This window comes from Netta rufina (genome assembly GCF_964035555.1).
Source record: "Netta rufina genome assembly, chromosome: 5".
NCBI lineage: Eukaryota > Metazoa > Chordata > Aves > Anseriformes > Anatidae > Netta > Netta rufina.
In genome coordinates, this window is record NC_140128.1 from 17,120,105 (window position 1) to 17,137,255 (window position 17,151).

The 17,151-nt window shown below is 38.0% G+C and overlaps 1 protein-coding gene across 2 annotated transcripts; it reads left to right on the forward strand.

Moving 5' to 3' along the window:
- Window positions 1–1,393: 1,393 nt before the first annotated feature.
- On the forward strand, window positions 1,394–15,101 carry LOC311210572 (actin, alpha skeletal muscle B-like; the record flags this gene model as incomplete). Of its 2 annotated transcripts, none has more annotated exons than XM_084288565.1 (8): window positions 1,394–1,522; window positions 3,128–3,256; window positions 7,537–7,647; window positions 9,970–10,054; window positions 11,197–11,358; window positions 11,870–12,061; window positions 13,209–13,390; window positions 14,958–15,101. In XM_084288565.1, 8 exons carry the CDS (start codon window positions 1,394–1,396, stop codon window positions 15,099–15,101), a joined length of 1,134 nt encoding a protein of 377 aa, XP_084144691.1. The 2 variants fall into 2 exon arrangements, with proteins under 2 accessions (XP_084144691.1, XP_084144692.1); XM_084288566.1 differs by having other exon boundaries at window positions 1,424–1,522; window positions 3,134–3,256.
- Between the last annotated feature and the right edge of the window lie 2,050 nt (window positions 15,102–17,151).

Genomic DNA, 17,151 nt, shown 5'->3' on the forward strand with positions numbered 1-17,151 from the left:
AACCTATGGGAAAGGATTGAACACCAGGAACTTCCTGCAGCTCAAGCTTCTTTTGATACAGAAGGGGTGCAGCCTACTGTCACTGCGCAGTCGTCTGTTGTGACAAAAGCTGGGTTTTGAATGTCCAGGGACTTCAGTATTATTGCAGGGATCCTCTGAAGAGAATGAGACTATTTTAAATCCCACAGGTAGGGCAGAATGACTTGGTCTGAGGGAAAAACCTGAATTTTACTGGCTGCTCTGCCACTGCTAATGGCCTGCCCCTGTGCATGGCACTTGCTTAGGTGGAACTGAAATGCTATCAGAAGTCACATACTTGTTTGCATTGTTAGGGAGAGGACTTTGCTGGGTAAGTTCTGTTTTTTTGTTCATTCCTTTCTCATTCCTAACGTACCTCTTCCTTACTGAGTGAAGTAGCTGGAGAAGGAAAAATAAAGTACTTCCCTCTTCTTGACTGCCTAAAGAGGCAATCCTACAGCCCTAAAAATAAACAAGGAATCTGAAACAGAAGTCTTGGTGAAATTCTGGCCCTCCCTCAGTGGGAGTTTTGCCATGGATTTCAATGAGTTCAGGACTTCACCTGATATGTTGGCCAACCCTAAAGTTTCATTGGTTTGGGTCAGTTGTGCCAGCCACGTCTCGTTCTGTTTCCCAGAATAGCCACTTTGATAAGGTACTTACCATTTACAAATATGGAATGGATCCTTTAGTGAGCACTTAACATTACAGAGTAGCTGTCATTTAAAAACACGGCAAACACTTTCATGAAACTTCTTGTAGGGGTTATTTTTAGTTGCTTGTTTCAGATTGATGATGGCCCTCTAAGAAAAAGGCAAATTTAAAAATGCCACTAGGGAATAAATGTAGCATATGAAGGAATGAATGTTCAGGAGCTCGTTTACTGTTTGAGTACTGACATTGTAACTGGTAGGCACATGCGATTAATTTGTTTTTAACAAATAGAATTTCCAGAAGGTGATTCGTCCCCAGAAGACAGGGAGTTATACCTGCTGAGGTCCATGTAAGAGCTGAATGTGCATCCTTTTGCTGAACTTACCCCATGATCACCAAGTCAAAGAACAGAAGAGGGCTCTGAGGCTATATTGGAGGAGATCTCTCTTCTGGAAATCAAGACTGAACGTCTTCATTCATTTGGTTCAATAAATCTATTCAAGTAGAAACTTGTGTGGATACTTAACATGCTTTCTAATATTGAGGCTGTATAGACTGTGCTATTTAGGTTCAGTCTTTTTCCTTTTTTTTTTTTTTTTTTTTTTTTCCAGCAATTTGCTGCCTAAAAGGTGGAGAGTTGCTTCTGTCCTATTCCATTCCATCTACTCCCTCCCCTCTCCTCTCTCAAATTATTGTTTTGCAGCCACGGCTGTGAGGCACCATGTGTGATGATGATGAAACCACTGCCCTTGTCTGTGACAATGGTTCTGGGCTTTGCAAAGCTGGGTTTGCAGGAGACGATGCCCCAAGAGCTGTATTTCCATCCATTGTTGGACGTCCTCGACATCAGGTCTGTTGGTACCAAAATGGAAGCTCTGTCTGCTCTTGTTTTTGAGACTTGTCGCAGTGACAAAAGATCAGTATTATTCAGACAAACCTCCCATCCACATCTGTGGGAATTTAGCTTAAGAACCTGTGGATTGAGCTGCATGTCTTCAATGCTGTTAGGTGGATTTTTCAATCCATTGGAAAAAGTAGTCTTCAACTGTAAAATGTTGACTATAGGAGAACATAAGTGTTTTAATGACCTGGAGGTGTCTTTCAGGGGAAAAAATGAACACAAGGCTTGCTGGATTAGTTAATACTTGCTGTATCAATACAAAGAAAAAAAGCAGAATGCTGCTAACATGAGGAACCAAATGAATAATAGGAGGAAATTCCTTTTATTGTTCTGTTAAACAACGGCAGGGCCCTTCCAAAAACATTTCTAGCACATCACTTAATCAACTCAAACAGGACTAGTATGGATAAATGTAGCTTTTCATGAACTTGAAAAAGGTCTTGCTGTTTAATTAGTTTTCTAACAGTTCCTTTAGAAAAAGAAGCTGCAGGTTTTCATTGGTTTTATTCTTAACTGAGTCAGATGTTAAATTTCTGAGGTGTAAAAACCCTTCCCTTGAAGTTCTCATTGTTCTTTTGCTGAGTTAAATAAGCTTGATTTGACGGGTGTAAAATATTTAGCATTTTAAGGAATGCATTTTGATCAACTCTATGAGTTACTGAAGTTTAAATGTCAGTTGTTGAAAACATGTCCATTCTTTAACTTCTAGAATTGCTCACTGACTTTTATTAGTGATTAGAGCTGGCAGGTAATTTTGCACCGTGAAGCAGTTCAGTGACTGCATTATTAAATCCTTGGAATTAAAACATATCCAGGAGAAAATTAAATATTTTTTGTGCTAGTTGCTGAATAACATTGTACATAGTATGTTATTTGGGGCAAGTATGGTAGAATTCCTAATGCAAACATGATGAACTTGCTAAAACTATTGTTTAATAAGTTTTCTTTCAGAAAATGCCTTTGTTAAACATTTTACAAAAGAACATTAATCTTCAAAAATTTTCAAAACACAGTGTTTTTCATTTTACCTGTGTTCTAAACCAGTCCTCCAGCAAGGAAGAGTCTCACTGCTTAAAGGCAGCAGTGGAATTGCCTGGACACGAAGTGCAAGCAAATATGTAAAGCCAATCTGGGGAGCCAAAAAAAAAATAAAAAAAATCTTCCTTTTTCACCTATAATTCCTTTTACGTATTTCTTTGTGAAATTGCAAAGGATCCACCTCTTCTGGAGAAACTGTGAATTTACTGATACCTGTCTAGAGTAGGCTCCTGCACAGCTACTAGTTGTGCCCAGTGTGAGATACCGGACTTCATTTCTGAAGCTGCCTTGTGCTTTCTGGTGGGTTTGTCAAAGGGGTTAATATAAGTGGTTACCAATAAATTCACATTTTTCGTGAATTAGTTTCCTGCCCATTTTTGGCTTTGTGGAGGTACATGCTAGAGCATCGGTAGCAGTAGCAAGTAAAGTATTTCACATGGAGTTTTAACTTAAAAATTATGTTCTCTCTACTGTGCATGATAAACTGCACTAATATTAGAACAACATACTTTACAGGGTGTTATGGTTGGAATGGGTCAAAAGGACAGCTATGTAGGGGATGAAGCACAAAGTAAAAGAGGGATCCTGACACTGAAATATCCCATTGAGCATGGAATCATCACTAACTGGGATGACATGGAAAAGGTGGGTGTTAATTTTTAATATAATTTCAATGAAGCATCATGTTATCATGTTAAGACAAAAATAATAATAAATAAATGCCATAATCCTTCTTGCAAATGAGAGGAAAAGTCCATGAAGAATTTATAATCTCAGTCTAGTGCAATATGTTAGTCCAGGAGTCCAGTTGTTAATCAGGTCTTGGCACTTCTAGAATTGTTACTGTTTTAAAAAGTCAACACTTATTAGGTTTGGCAGTAGGTTATAGAAGTATTTTTTGCTTTATAATTACTATTTTCAGTCCTGAAGTTCATACTGAGGCAGAACTTGGTGTGATGATAATAGGAAGTAGCTTAAGTAACAACCATACAGGTTGCCATTCATCAGATGTGAATCAGAGAAACATTAAAGATATATTCCTTCAGTTGGGATCAAAACTGAGGCAGAGGGATGATTTTTCCTCCTCAGTTCTTTCCTACATGAACAAGATCATAGGTGATGCCCACGTGTTGTGCTGTGTAGGATGTTCTCGCTGCCAGTTAAAGAGGAGAGGACAGATTTGGGCTTCCTATCCCTATACTAATTATCTGAGTAGAGGGCTTTTGTTCATGAAGCATGTTTTACTGTAGCTGATTCCAGTTAGATTTTAACATCTGTGTGGTGATAAGGCTGCTGTATTCCCTGTCAGGCACAGCTTTTTTGGCATTCAGCCTGCATAATGGCTTTTTGTGAAATGCCTATCTAAGGATGCCTCAGACCTGGTGTGGGCAATGAGGTGTGCTCATGACAAGCACTGGAGAGGGCACTCTTACTGTGTAAAGTCTCTCTCATGTCACAGGTGTCCTGGTCTTTGCAGTAAGTGTCTGTCTGTTTCTGGAAATGCTGTACATCTGCTGTAGGGGCAGGATTGCAACTCAGTCCTGTGCCATCTCCAGGTGGAGTGCTCTGAGAAGAAAACAACACAAGCCAATGCTCCTAGTCATGTCTTCCTGTGGAAAACACCACTGAAAGGAAGACACAGGGCCTGTAGTACCCTGTGCTTGCATTTGCTGAGATGAGGTATAGCTGTATACCTAACATCAGATAATTCAGCCATTGTGTTGTGGTCATAAACCCAAATTGCTAAGTGCAGTGTTCCAGATGAACAGACTGAAGTTGATACAGAAGCAATGGCAGTTTCTGAGTTCATATTTGGGGATAAATTGCCCACCTACTCCTCTAGATGGAAGCATAGTATTTGCATTTCATTATTGCACTCCTTCTTGGGAGGGAGGGCACCTTGCTTGTTTCTGCAGAGTAGGATATATAGGAATGAGAATGTAATTCCCATTACATTGTTCTTCCTAATATTTGCTTCCTGCTTCCTACATCAAGTAGGAAAGTTTATTTACCTTAAAAAAAAATAAATAAATTGGAGGTCACTCTTTTATGTTCTTCTCTCAATGTTTGGTCTCTGCATCTAAAATTTCTCCTGTGTGTTACATATACTGGTATTCGTTCCCTTTCTGGGTAATGCTGGATACTGGAGTAGGCTATATAAAATGTAGTCAGGAAAGGGTATCAAAGGAGGTAAAAATGCAGCATGTGCTTTATTTACTGTAGTGTAGTGCAGTGCTGCAGTGTAGCCTATTGCCCAGACCTCCCCCTTCTTAGGGGAATGGCCTCCAAGGGTGTTCTGTGGTAGAGGCTTCAGACAGTGCTGGAATTTGAATAATGACAGGATACTGTATGGGTTCTTGTGGTTTGAATATTTTTTTTTCTTCCTCTCTTTCTTTATCATATAAATAGGTGAAGGAATTAATTGTGAAAGTGAATTCCTAGCTCAAACTTTCTTCAGACATACAGCTTGCAAAATGCAGTAGCTGGGAAAGATGCCCCCAATCTGAGTTGTTCTCAGACTAGGAGTGGGACAGAAAGCAAAGGCAGTTTTCAAATAAATGAGCAACAAACAGAAAAAGAAGGAAGCATGAGATAAAGACAGTGAGAGATGAGAACAGTGTTGCTAACTTTTGTGGTTGTTGCAAATAAAGAAATATATATATGTAAAATATATATAACATTTTATATAATATATTTATTGCATATATATATTTTTTCTTACAGTCCCTCTTGATTCAGTCAGCTGTATGATCCCATTGAAATCTCAGTTTCCACTGAAGCTCAGTAAAATACGTGTGCATGCTTTTCTGGCTGAGAGAAGTTCTTAAATGCAATTCCCAAAGTTTTGATGCTATGGATATATTTTATCCCCATGTTTTTTAAAGCAGTTGCAGGGTTTTGATCCAAATTTTGAATTTCTTTTGCATACTTGGCAATAAAAGTACTGAAAAACATCATGCTGTAGAATAAACAAGAAAATTACTGGGGGACATGCCAAAAAAAATGGTACAGAGGCATAACAGTGCAGTGCCTAGCCATCCACACGTGACAAAAAGAGGGGGGTCACTGAGCGAGTGAGTAAGCACGAGCGTGTGTGCATGTATGTGAGAGGAAGAGAGAGCAAGGATGCTGCAGGATGCACAGACACTCGTGTGAATCAAGGGCAGAACGTGTAGGCAATGAAATGGAGCATTCTTCTTCTCATGTGCTTCAGTTCACAATATTCAAATTGGAAGTGCTCCGTTTTCCATGGGATAATAATACAGGGCATTGTACATCACTGTTAATTTGTTCACAGCTACTGAGCTGACAATGTATGGGAGGAGAAGCATTAGAATGGAGTGATTTCTGGTTCTGATGATTACATAAATGTTTAAGTGTTAGAATAATTCTTCCTCAGTAATTTCTCTTTGCTATTGTGCCTGCTGCTTAAATTTAATTCTTTTGACCTATTAAAATCAACACTGGGCTATTCTTGTTTCTCATGGAATATCATTATCCATTACAGTTATGACTATCATTAGATCAAATCTAATGATTTGTACAGTGCCTAATCCTGCCTGGTTTTAAGGGAAAACTTGCAACATGCCAGAGATTTCAGCAGGGTCCTAGTTTATTCATACAGGTTTCTTCTTCACTGTTGAAATCTTCAGTACTTTGTTAATTATGTATGGATTGAGGTTTCCTTCTCTGTCCTCAGTTAAGTCTCTCCTGTCTGGAATTGCAGGCTTTTTATTCTCCTTATATCTGACACACATTGTCCTTTTTTTAAACTTTTACACGATTACTTTGTTTGATTCAACTTCCCCGTCTTTGTTTTCTGAACCTGCAAGTGGAGGATGGCCTACATCCCCACCCCAAGCCCCAGTTGTGGAAACATCTTTTTATTTTGTTTTGTGGTAGTTTTTTAAGGGAACTGAGAAGGAATGGAATTTTTTCTCAGGGCTCATAATTTTCTTAATGAGTAATTCCAGCTCTGGACAGCTGCTGACTTTGTAGATGTTTCCAATTTAGATAAGATCTTTTTTTCTATTTAAATTCTTTTTGGAGCCTGATAATACTTGTTTCTAGGATATTAATCAAGTAAACTTACCTATAAATCTGATGTATTGTGCTCAGAAATAAGTTCCTTGGGTCAAACAAAGCTGGATTATGATTAAAAAGAGAAAAAAATAAGTACAGGAAAGAATTAAATGAGAAGATGAAAATATTTCATCATGTTATTGAATGATCTCTCTTTGAGCTGGCATCAAGAAAAAAAATCCCTTGAGTTTCTCATAGCCCCAGTCTTCAGACAATAAGGGCCTTGATGTATCAGAAGGACAATCAAAGCCATTGTTGTTTGATCAGGTAATGCCTTCCAACATGAAAAATACTATGGTGCTTTACAGAAAATAAGAAATGTGGTTACTCTATAATAAATGAAAGTTTGATTCAGGGTTTACCGGATGGAATATCCGTGGCAAAAAAGGCTTTTGATTTTTGTGGAAATAATTAGATTTATAAAGACCATATTGGCAATGACTTGCAACTGGATCTCCTCCTCCAAGCAGCTTGAAGTGGAGAAGTCTCTCCAGATCTGGCAGTTCAGTGCTTGGCTGTGCTCCAGTGCCAGAGCACTGGGGCTGGGAATTCAGCAGTGCTCCTCTTTACTGGGGATGATCCATCATCTGCATGGGGAGTCCTACCTGGCAGGACTCCCTTGTGTATGCTCTGCTGTTACATATGGTAAAATCCCAGTGGTTTTGGTTCTGAAATAAAATAGAATGGAATTTAGCACATTCAATTTCGCATGCTTTTTCTCTGTTTTAATACGTCTGTAGAAAATTCACTTGGACTGAGTCTGAAAAACTTTTTATGTAGTTCTGTTATATGCACAGAAGGAATACTTTCCAGACCATTTTTCTGAGCAATTTTCATTTCAGATTTGGCATCATTCTTTCTATAATGAGCTCCGCGTTGCACCAGAAGAACACCCTGTGCTGCTCACTGAGGCCCCCTTGAACCCGAAGGCGAACCGTGAAAAAATGACTCAGGTAATGGTCCGATATCAAGTGGGAATGCTGCACTGTGGATCATTTCTGCAGAGAAACAGCCATGGTATATGTAGTCCTGGATGTTCAGCTTTCTTAATTTGGGAGATACAGACCTTAGGGTTAGTAACTGAGCATGCTGTTTGAACCATGATGAGAGCAAAAGTTTCTGCTACATATTAGTTCTCTGAATGTCCCTAAAATGATTTGTTCTTGCATGTAGAAGCATTCTGTGTACAACTAGCCTCTTAGTAGCTGTAAGTGATTTTCTTTGTTTACAAGGCTGTGTGTGTGTGGCTCGGTATGTGGGGAAGGTGTGGACAGGAGGCCAAAGCCTCTTCCATTAAGTGACTTTCAGTGCAGTGGTTTGTGAGTGCTGTACGCTCGTCACCTACGCTTTGGATCAGTGACACCTATTATATGTCTACCTCTGGCTACAGAGACTGAGTTTGTAATAGCCCAAAACCTTAGCTTAAGCTGTAGAAACTATTGCTTTTCTACTCTGAAGAATGTCACTTTCTCAACACTTTTACCTCATAGTGCTCATTATCGCAATATCAGAATTGCAGATTTATTTATTTATTTATTTATGTTTTGAAGATGTTTTAAAGGCCACGTGCACATAGAATTGTGGATCTCCTAACAAGCACATCTTCAGGGACTGGGGAAAAGGTGTTCAAAAAGTAGTCTTTGTTCTGGCTTGGGAAAATGGATTATGTAGAAGCATTCAATCTGAAAGGATGCTTTGCTAAACATTTCTGTAGTCAGACATGCCCAGTCTGATTTAGCAAACTCATCTCAGAACCAAATGTAGACCTCTGAAGCCTGTGTATTTTAGAGCAGCCTTCTGACCTAAAGTCCATGTTGTAGATTTAACCAGTAGTGTAACCAGAGGTAAATGTTATTTAAATACAGATATAGGTGTAAAGTCATTTGGGAAAATCAAGTATGGCCTTGAGCTTCCTTTTGTGCACATTTCTGGTGTATATTGAATAGGAAGATTATGCATTAATTTAGTAACAGTGTAAATAAACTAATTAAGTAGTGAGCACGACAGCACACGTTACTGGAAGATAATACAACTGGGAGATAATAAATAACAACAAGACATAAGAAAAACCTGGTTTATAGCAACCAGGAAGTGTGGTTTTTACAGTAGACATGTCTAGGACTGTTTCTTTGTCATTATGCTGTGATGATAAATCCTGTTTTCAAGATTGTTTAAAGGCTTACTGTTTATTGCTTATTGCATTAAATTCATTACAGTAATTAACTGAAATACTGTAATTAATGCATTATTTAATTGACAGCATACTTTTCATTAAAATACATTTACTGGCAAAGGTATTAGTTTATGAAATGCAAAGTCTAAATGTAATCCCCTGGTTCCAGTGGCTCCGCACTTTTGACAGACAGAATGGTGAGATGTGGTCACAGCAGTGCTTCTGGCAATGGGGTGACACTGCCTAGGCTACATGGCATTGGTTTTAGAAAGAATAAAGCCACTCCCTGTCCTCCCTTAATGTCTTTTCTTAGCAGAGTTCCAGTGGAAGGCCAGCTGGGAACGAATAATATTCCTTCTGGTCAGATAAAATGTCAGTGTATCTGACATGGAATGTGGAAAGCACTGAAGCTTTCTAGAGTAGAGATGGGGGACAAGATGAGAGATCATGGTTAAGGTCACCATAAGGAGAAAACAAACTGTTGTGATTGCAGGGGGCAAAGTGAGATGTCATGGGTTTAAACCAGACCAAGTGAGGTTTTAGCTAGACACCAAGAAAGGCCTTACAATATTAGGGACAGTGTGTCACTGGATTTGTTTGCCAGAGGAATCTGAATGCCCCAGCAGTGGAATTTCTGAGACAGAACAAAAGCTATGTCAGGAATGGTTGACTCTTCCTTGATTTGGGTATAGAGATTATTCCTTGTAGTTTCTTCCAGCTGTGTCTCCTACAAATCTTACATATATATATATGTATACACACACACACATGTATATATATAAATATGTATATAAACATATATATAAATATATGTCAGACAGCAGTATTGTTGCATTCCTGCCATCGAGGTGAAAAAACATCACTTTCAGTGAATATTACCAGTAACAAAATGACCTAGTTTGAGGTTAATGGAAATATATCCACTGACTTCAGTGATTTTTATGAAACCCTAAAGAAAATGTAGTGTGCTGTTCACAGAAGAACCATGGGTCAGGAGGCGACTTGGGAGTAGTAACTGGCAGTATTTATTTAAGAATAAAAAGATTGTCTTTTCAGATACTCTTAGTGCAGATCCTAAAGGTTTGCAAATCCTTAATTACAGATTATGTTTGAGACGTTCAATGTGCCAGCCATGTACGTAGCAATTCAGGCAGTGCTGTCTCTGTATGCATCTGGACGAACTACTGGTGAGTCTCTCTGGGAGTCGTGTTGTCCACCTGTCCTTCCCTTGAGTACATGTGTGCACGTACACGGATATCTTGATTGTGTATCACAGACATCAGATGTGTATTAAGAAAGGTTGATAGCTGTATGGAAACTGAATGTAGGGGTATGGATCTTAAGTCTTTCTGCTTCAAAAGATCAAGTCAATTCAACTACATGAGCAGGTGAACAATGATACAGCTTGATACTGCCGTTAATTACACAGCATAGAGGCTGTATCTTAACTGGATTGTTCCAAATCTGCAGATCCTTCTTATTCACTTCAAGCCTCTCTATTGTTAAGCTCCATTCCCAGTAGAAGAAAAATACTGTTCAGTAGTTAAATGAAAATATTTCATTTAAGTGTTGAATTTCAATAACCTAACTTGATATCCGTTGTTAAGCGATCATTAGAATTAGCATGGAGATCTATTCTTATTGCCATTTAGAATCTGATCAGGCATTAAGATGATAAATTACTTCTTAGCAACCCTTCAGTGTTGATATACTTTGAAAAAAAGAATTAAAATACCATCTGTCTTTGTAGCCTGATGCCACAGTATAATTCTGTATAAAAAGATCACCAGCCTACGTGAATTATGACATGTCACAAATACTTGCTTTAGGTTTAAAACTCAACTGTTTATGTGTGTCTTTGATATCAGAAATGCTGTACTTATTTTAAGCGGGAAACATATACTTCTTTTTCTATTCAAGAATGTAAGTGATGTCTGTGCACAGATAAACAGTTGTTATATTTTTTCCTCATGGAGTGATTTATTTTAATGGCAGACAGATTTTTGTGTACAGTTTACCCATTATTTAATGTCTGTGAAGTGCTAGGGGTCTTCTGAAATGGAAGACTCTGTATATGATTGTTATTGGTAGCATCTGTTCAGTAAGAACAATACAGTCAAACTGCTGAATGTTACATGTCTTTTCCCAGACACAGTTACTTAGTTGTGCTGACAACTTCATCTCACATGAACAGCATTTGATTTATAAGAATAACAGAACAATCATCATGTGAGCATCTTGTTGTTGCACGTTTCAACTTAGAATATGGAGAATGTAGAGACTGTTTCAGTGAAAAATAACCAGCTTTTCTTTTTCTTTCTCTTTTCAGGGATAGTTTTGGATTCTGGGGATGGTGTCACACACAATGTGCCTATCTATGAGGGCTACGCCTTACCTCATGCCATTATGAGACTGGATCTTGCAGGCAGGGACCTGACTGACTATCTCATGAAGATCCTTACAGAAAGAGGCTACTCTTTTGTCACCACTGGTAATAAGCTGTGTATTGTGTGCACTTTGCATGCATTTGCTGTGGTAGTTGTCTTATTATGCTGGAATCCTGTACCTGGCAAGATGCATCAAAATCCTTATCTCAAAGTTAACTAATGGATAGCTAATGGGATACTCCTGGCTTTGCCTTTCAGCACATGCTATTTCACTGACAAATTTAACTGGTTGCTGGATTTGATATTACCTGTTCCACAGACAAAAGAACAAAGTTATTAGCTGGTAATGGATGAACCTCTAAAGGTTTGATCAACATTTTGAGACATAAAAATTTTAACTTTAGACTTTATGGTATTCTGTAGTATTACATGTCTTTTATCTGTGGATGAGAGAATTTTGGTAATGGAAATGGAAAGTAACATAGCTGAGATAGCAGGGAGATCAGAATTCAATGGACTGTATGATCACCATGAACCCAGAGAAATGTGCCCAAGAATACCTGTGTCCTAGCTGTCATACTGTATGTTGATTAAAAACTTGTTGGCTGTCTGCAGCGGAACGGGAGATTGTGAGAGATGTAAAGGAGAAACTTTGTTATGTGGCTCTGGATTTTGAAAATGAAATGGCAACTGCTGCTTCCTCCTCCTCTCTTGAAAAGAGCTATGAACTTCCTGATGGGCAAGTCATCACCATTGGAAATGAACGATTTCGATGCCCAGAAACTCTCTTCCAGCCATCCTTCATAGGTGAGACATGGCTTTTCTTTCTAGGGATTTAACAGTCTGTGAAAAGAAGTATTTCTTAGAAAGTATAGGAAACCCGCAGTTGTTGGAACTTAGGTATTTATTCTCAAATGCCCGTAAAAAAAATGCAGCTTCTATTTGCTTAATCAATTCTTTAGAAGCTGCTTCAAAAAGGTACTTGTCAGTTTGGATATAATAGAATTTTAAGACAGTTTCAACCTTTTATAAATGCAATAGAGACTTTAAGATGCTGTTTAGAGAACTGTGAGAAGATCACTGCTTTTTATCTTGACTGATGTATAGCTGCACAGTGCTGCTCATGTGTTCTATTTAATCTAGATTCTGCTTCTGTTTATTGTTTCATTATATTAATCTGTAATTTAATCTTATTAAAAAATATGTAATTTAATCTTATTAAAAATCAAATGAAATATAATTTTCCAGTCATTTTATCTGTAGTGTTAAAATTCCCAGGGATCAAGGTTGGTGCTAAACAAGGTTAAGATTGGAAATGTAGCTATGGAATTTATGATTTCCCAGATCACCAATCTCTGTCAAAATGTGTTTATTAGTTAGAAAAGTATAGTAGTTAAAGATCGGGCTCTACTTGTGGAACTTTATCATGCCTGTTTCTCTTCTTCAGCAAAAAAATGCTACCATAATTTAACTTTACTGTAGTGGCATTCTAGTTTAACTGACACCTCAAAATCAAAGTAGTCCAGTGAAATGCTAAGTGGGCTTCTATTTCTTACTAACAGCATCATAAAAGGTTATCAATATGGAAAATTATTGCAGTAATAACTCTCTTTTTCTGAAATACTTCTATATTATTATTATTAAATATTTCCCTTCAGGAATTAAATATTTTTTAAATTTGAAACTGTAGTAGGGATCTTTCTTCCTCATGTGCCTATTTTGTTAGTATATTAGTCTGGCCCTATGCTGAAATGACAAAGAATGTGAGGAGTGTGCACTGTCTTTCTCCTTCCTCTCCTAAGCACCACATAGCTTTTTTATTTTTGTGGAGTTTTCCTAAGAGAGACAGGTGAGGGATATGAACTTGGACTAGTGAGCCTTCTTTTCATGTTAACAACTATATAAAAGAAGGGGGCAAAGAGAAATAACATGGTGAAAACTTCTTTCCACCCAGGGATGGAGTCGGCAGGTATCCATGAAACTACATACAACAGTATTATGAAATGTGATATTGACATCCGTAAGGATCTGTATGCCAACAATGTACTCTCTGGAGGAACCACAATGTATCCTGGTATTGGTGATCGTATGCAGAAAGAGATCACAGCTTTGGCTCCAAGTACCATGAAGATTAAGGTAATTTTTAACACTTGCTCCTACCCTTCTTTTGTTGAAAAAATAAATCTGAAATGTCCTTAAGAGAATATCCAATTCCTGCATCAGGAGTCCCATTAAGAGAACTGTGTCTTGGACAGGTGGCCTTAAACCTCCTTTCCTTCTACCAGCCAAAGAAGGGCTGAAAGAGGGCTTGGAGAGGTAGGGATGAGCCTAGAGAAAAAGGAGGTGTAAATACCAATGGGGAAATGAACAACTTGAGAAGCTACTGGGAATATTATAGACTTCAATGCTTGGCTAACAGTGAAAAGAGTGGAAGAAATTTCATTTACAGGTTCTTCACTAATAAATTCAAAATCTAAGCAGTGTCCAAAGTATACAGCTTGTTAGCTATTTGAAAGGACTCTCTCAGCTTTGACTCAAGACAATGTATAGTGTACAGTGCTCTTGTATATTATAAGCAGTCTCTGTGTATACTGCTGTTTCTCAACTGCACAACTGCTTTGCTTCGTTAATAAGCAGAGGATATGGCAAATTGAGAAAATGAAAGTTCAGTGGTCCTTTATTGTCACCTCTCTGTGCAATGGAGGCCATTGCAGATATGGGAGAGTGGAGCACAGAAAAATGTGATTCAACTGGTGGCCTCAAAATTTCTAATTATAGCTAGATTTGTAGTGCATTTTCATTGATGAATTTATTTCAAAATGGGCAAAATAGAGAGGATATTGAAAGTTGTTAATATGATTGGGTTTCCAACATTATATATGTCATCCTTTACCAAGCTGCACATGTACTTGTGTTAAATAGTTAACTGGTGTTAACAGCTCCACAGCTGGTGACACTTTGGACCTGCCAGGTCTGAGCACAAGACCAAGTCAGGTCTGTTCTGACTGACTTGGAGGGAGGACTTCTCTGTGGATGCTGCTGAAATAGCCACCTGAGACTTTGAGCAGTATTATGGCTTTATGCTATGTTAGTGCCCAAAGTAAAATCTGTGTGAAATGTAGAGCCAGTTTTTATCTTGCAACAGGCTGCATGCTGAATGGGCATGACTCCAAGTGGCAGGGATGGAAACAGGAACATGCAGAAGCAGTGGCATGCTTTACGTATTTTAACAAGTCAGTGGCTAAGGAGGGAAGAGGTGGCAGGTCTTCCAGCCCTATGCCTAGTACTTAGCTGGGTATACAGGGCCAGTCTATATGGAGGGTTGTTTCTTTCATTTAAAGGACTACTTTATTCTTAAAAATAAAATCCTTAGATCATACTCTGCAATATTTACTAGTGATCAAATTAGGTTAATCTTTTAAAGTTTTAAATTCTTTCTTAAGCTTGTAAATTTTGGAAGATGTTTTGTAGGACATCTCATATTTTATGGGCTGAAATTATTTATTTGCTCATCGTAACAGCATCTCTATTGACTTGAGGTGGAAGGCAGAGAAAATGGCAAGCTTTCTACCTCTTTGGTGCTTTATTTCAATGCAGTTGCACTGGTATGATGATAAGACTTTTACCTAGTTATTTCATCGAGAGATGTTACTGTGTTACCTGCCTGTCAGTTTATTTACAACAGATTGCACTTCTTTTCTAGATGATCGCACCACCAGAACGTAAATACTCTGTCTGGATTGGGGGTTCAATATTGGCATCGCTGTCCACTTTTCAGCAAATGTGGATCAGTAAAGATGAATATGAGGAAGCTGGCCCCTCTATTGTCCATCGCAAGTGCTTTTGAATACTTCTATCATGTACTGTCAGCGATAAGTAGTGCTGTTTCTCACATTATCTGCTCTCATTCACTCTGAGGGAATTACATGGTTTGGCTTTCTTCTACCTGTAATAAAGCACATTAAAGGGGTGTCATACAAATTAGTATATTACTTTTAATTTTTTATTGCTAAAATGAGGCTAATGTTTCAGTGATGGGTGTTTTCCAAGATAAATAACAATTATAGTCACGGTTTTGTAGACTTCCCCTTCCCAATTTTTATGTACTGAACTGCCATCCATTCAGGAGGCAGCACGTTACATCTGTATGTTAATCTCTGCTAATTGGTGGTGAGTCTGAAGTACCCACATAGAAAGTAATTCTTTCAAACTCAGACATAATGCAAGGTTTAAGTGCCACATATGGCTTAATTTATGTAGCTAAGTAGTAGATAGGACTTTTCTAAGGGGAGGGGGTTACTTTACTGAAGATAGAGTGTATTTATGTGGGTGCTAGTGTGCACATTCTCTTTCAGTGGGGCTCACATGGATGTCTTTCCTTTGCATGCTTTAGTTGTTTGGCAGGAGTCTTTTGTCTCCCTGTGACCACCACTCCCCAACAGTAATGAGTTTCAACAAGCTACAGTGACTTTTGCATTCACATGTAACAGATTAATTTACTTTGCATGTTATTTTCTTCATCTCTTCCTAAGCAGTGAAATGATATTTCTTTTTACTTTTGCTGTGCTATGCTAAGGTAATGATTACTGAGTAAATAATAACCTTTTAAATATGTTATTAAAATTTTCTGGGTTTAATGGATCAATAAAAGTGTAATTACCCATGTAAGACTGATGTGGCTTACATTATTTTCATAGTGACGAGTTTATCTATTAAAGATAAAATAATAATTACTAAGTTCTAATTTAATTTTATTATGAAAATTGTTTCGTTCCCTCTGAGTTTTCTAGATAAACAATTTTTAAATGAAAACAGAATTGTTTCACAGTTTCCATAAAAATGTATATCTTCTTGGATGACAAATTTTCATAATGTTCTATATTCAAACCAGCTATAAAGGTCACATTTTCCTACTTCAGATATCAGGCAAGTAAGTTCTTTGTGATTCTGGATGCCTTAGAATTTGAATTGATAATGATGTAAGGTTTGGTGTGTGTTTCATGATTTAAATCAAGCCTGTTAAGTTTGATGCACTTGCACTGTGAAATAGCAGTACATGTTTTTTGTTTTGTTTTGTTTGGTCGTCTTTTACTAAATGAATAATAGCAAGGCTTCAGGATGTAGTGACTTGCATTAAACACTATAATGTGCTGGGGGCTGGGAGTAGAACCAAATCCAGAATTCCTGACTCCCAGACAACTGTTCCATCAGCTGGACAATGTGTGCTTATCCTCCCTCCCTCCTTCCCTTTGTCTTTCTCTGACTTCACTGTATTTTATATCTGTGCCTCCTAAAGCTATGGTACATGGCCAGTAAAGACAATTTCCCTCTCTTTCTAAATATGGGGAAAAGATAAGAACTGGATTTACAGACTTGTAGTGTGTTTGCCTGAGTTAAACTGTTAGAAAAAGTGTATTTTTTTCTGAAAGTGTTCAGCTTTCACAGAAATAAATTTACTTTCCTTTTGATACAATGCTTTTTTAAAAAAAGTCACAGCATTCCAAAAGCATTGAGGAATCCTAGTGTGCTGTAAATAGTTTCTGTTATCCTTGGAGACAGCATAATGGACAGTGCCCAAGTGCTGTGGCTAAGGGCAGTAAATGAACAACTCGTCTCGAATTTTCTGGTGATCAGTATCCATCTGCTCTTCAGTGAGTGCTCTGACACGGACAGTTAGCTGCCTGCTCAGCATCAGAGGGAATATTAGGCTGGTGCACAACCTGCTCTTGTTGTGTTGTGTTCTGGCGTGGAGGTTTCTGCAGGACAGACTCCTGCGTGGGAAGGGGAGGAATGCAAAATGAAGGTTGCCTTAATTCCAGAGTTGCACTGTAAACTTGTAATTCTTCTTTCTTCATCAAAACGCTGGATGACATTTTGCCTTTGTTTCAGTTGTGCAT